This window comes from Rhinopithecus bieti, unplaced genomic scaffold, assembly GCF_001698545.2.
Source record: "Rhinopithecus bieti isolate Rb0 unplaced genomic scaffold, ASM169854v2 repeat_38520, whole genome shotgun sequence".
Classification (NCBI taxonomy): Eukaryota; Metazoa; Chordata; class Mammalia; order Primates; family Cercopithecidae; genus Rhinopithecus; species Rhinopithecus bieti.
Window position 1 is genome coordinate 1 of NW_016841503.1, and position 1,842 is coordinate 1,842.

The window sequence follows — 1,842 nt, forward strand, 5'->3', positions numbered from 1 at the left end:
TCCTTTTAAAACAGTATCTATTTTTTTTCCCATTATTTGGAGGTTTGAAGTGAATTTGGCAGGATTCATTAAACACCTTCCAGTGTCTGTCATTTACCACCTCAGCACTCAGTGATGACTGCATCCATTTCAACTCTGCACATTCTTTTCTAAGTAGCATTGACTACATTAAATCACTGAAATTCTACATCTCTTCTTGGGAGGTTTTCACAACTGCTTAGGTCTGAACTAGGTAACATTTTTATGACACTATCTCTACTGGCATGAGCCACTACTAGGTGGAAATAAGTGGACTCTGTGAACATCTTGCAGTTCCCATACTCCAGGGTGCCTCCACATTGGACTTACTATAGTTTGCTAATCCTAAAATTAAAAGCGCAAGACTTGTGTGGATCAAAAGGGTAGCCCTGGACACTAAGGCCTCAAAGAAAAGGTAGAGTTCGGCCGTGGACGGTCGCTCCGGCCCGTAGCCCCAGCGCTTTGGGAGGCCAAGGCAGGTGGATCACAAGGTCATGAGATCGAGACCATCCTGGCCAATGTGGTGAAACGCTGTCTCTACTAAAAATAGAAAAACTAGCGGGGCGTGGTGGCCTGTGCCTGTCGTCCCAGCTACTGAGGAGGCTGAGGCAGGAGAATCACTGGAACCCAGGAGGCGGGGATTGCACCGAGCCGAGATTGTGCCACTGCACTCCAGCCTGGGTGACTGAGCAAGACTCCGGTCTCAAAAAAAAAAAAAGTCTGGATTCCGAGTTGTCCTAGAGCTAAAGGGCCTTGATCATTCACTGGACACAGAACACGTCAATCTGAAGTTTTCAGCAAATGGGCTTAGAGCTCGCTGAGAGCCCCTCATTGACGCTTCCGGTCCCGCCCCCTGTCGCCTGCCAACCGGAATCTTTCCCGCCTTGTCTAAGTCCTCTCAGGCCAGCCTTGGTGGGGGGCTCCTGGGATTCGCTCCTTGCCCTTCCCACCTTAGGGTGTCCTCTGAGACAGACTCTTATTCCCTCAATAAGGAGACAGACTCTTACTCCCTCAGCGGCCAAACCCTCGCCTCCCCTCAGCCGTAGCCACCTCAGTGGCCACCGTCTTCACCGCGGTCACCTCAGCCTGCTCGCCACCCCAGTTGAGGTACTGATTGGTGTCATGTCTGCCACAGGGGACCGACACCCAACCGAAGGGGACCAGGAGGCCCCGGTAAGCCAGGAGGGAGCGCAGGCCGAGGTGGCCGGAGCTGGTAACCCGGAGGGCGGCGACTCCGGCCCCGACAGTAGAGACATGGTGCCTGCGGCCGAGGTGGTCGGAGTCGCAGGGCCCATGGAAGGCCTCGGGGAGGAGGAGGGTGAGCAGGCGGCAGGCCTGGCCACAGTCCCCGGGGTTGGGAGCGCCGAGGAGGACCCGGACATCGGGCCCGCGGCGGAGGAAGAGGAGGAGGAGGAGGAGGAGGAGGAGGAGGAAGAAGAGAGGAACGAGGCGGGCAACCTTGACCTGGCGGCGATCATCCATCGCTACCCCGCGGCGGGCATTAGCTTTGTGTTTCTGGATACGGTCCACTCCCATCTCCTCCGCGTCTGTCCCAACGACCACATCGTGATAGCGAGCCGTCACCACAGCCGCCAGCTCTTGGGGCCCCGCGCTGCTGCACCCAACCGCAGGGGCGAGCCCTCCCTGCTGCTGGCGCTCCAGAGGCTGGGCGCGGGGGCCGCAGCCCTGGAAGGCCAGGGCCTGGGTCTGATCCAGGAGGCCGCGTCGGTCCCAGGGCCTGCGGTGCCAGGCGACCTGGCCGAGATGGCCAGGGAGCCCACAGAGGAGGCCGCAGAGGAGCCGGTGGAGGAGGCCACAGAGGAG

General features: G+C 58.3%; 1 protein-coding gene across 1 annotated transcript; it reads left to right on the top strand.

Annotated features, from left to right (window-relative positions):
• Positions 1 to 871: 871 nt before the first annotated feature.
• LOC108524995 (cancer/testis antigen 47B-like) lies at positions 872 to 1,839 on the top strand (the record flags this gene model as incomplete). Its single annotated transcript, XM_017866058.1, has 1 exon — positions 872 to 1,839. A coding segment is annotated over exon 1 (699 nt), but the record flags the coding sequence as incomplete, so codon positions are not given.
• Positions 1,840 to 1,842: the final 3 nt, after the last annotated feature.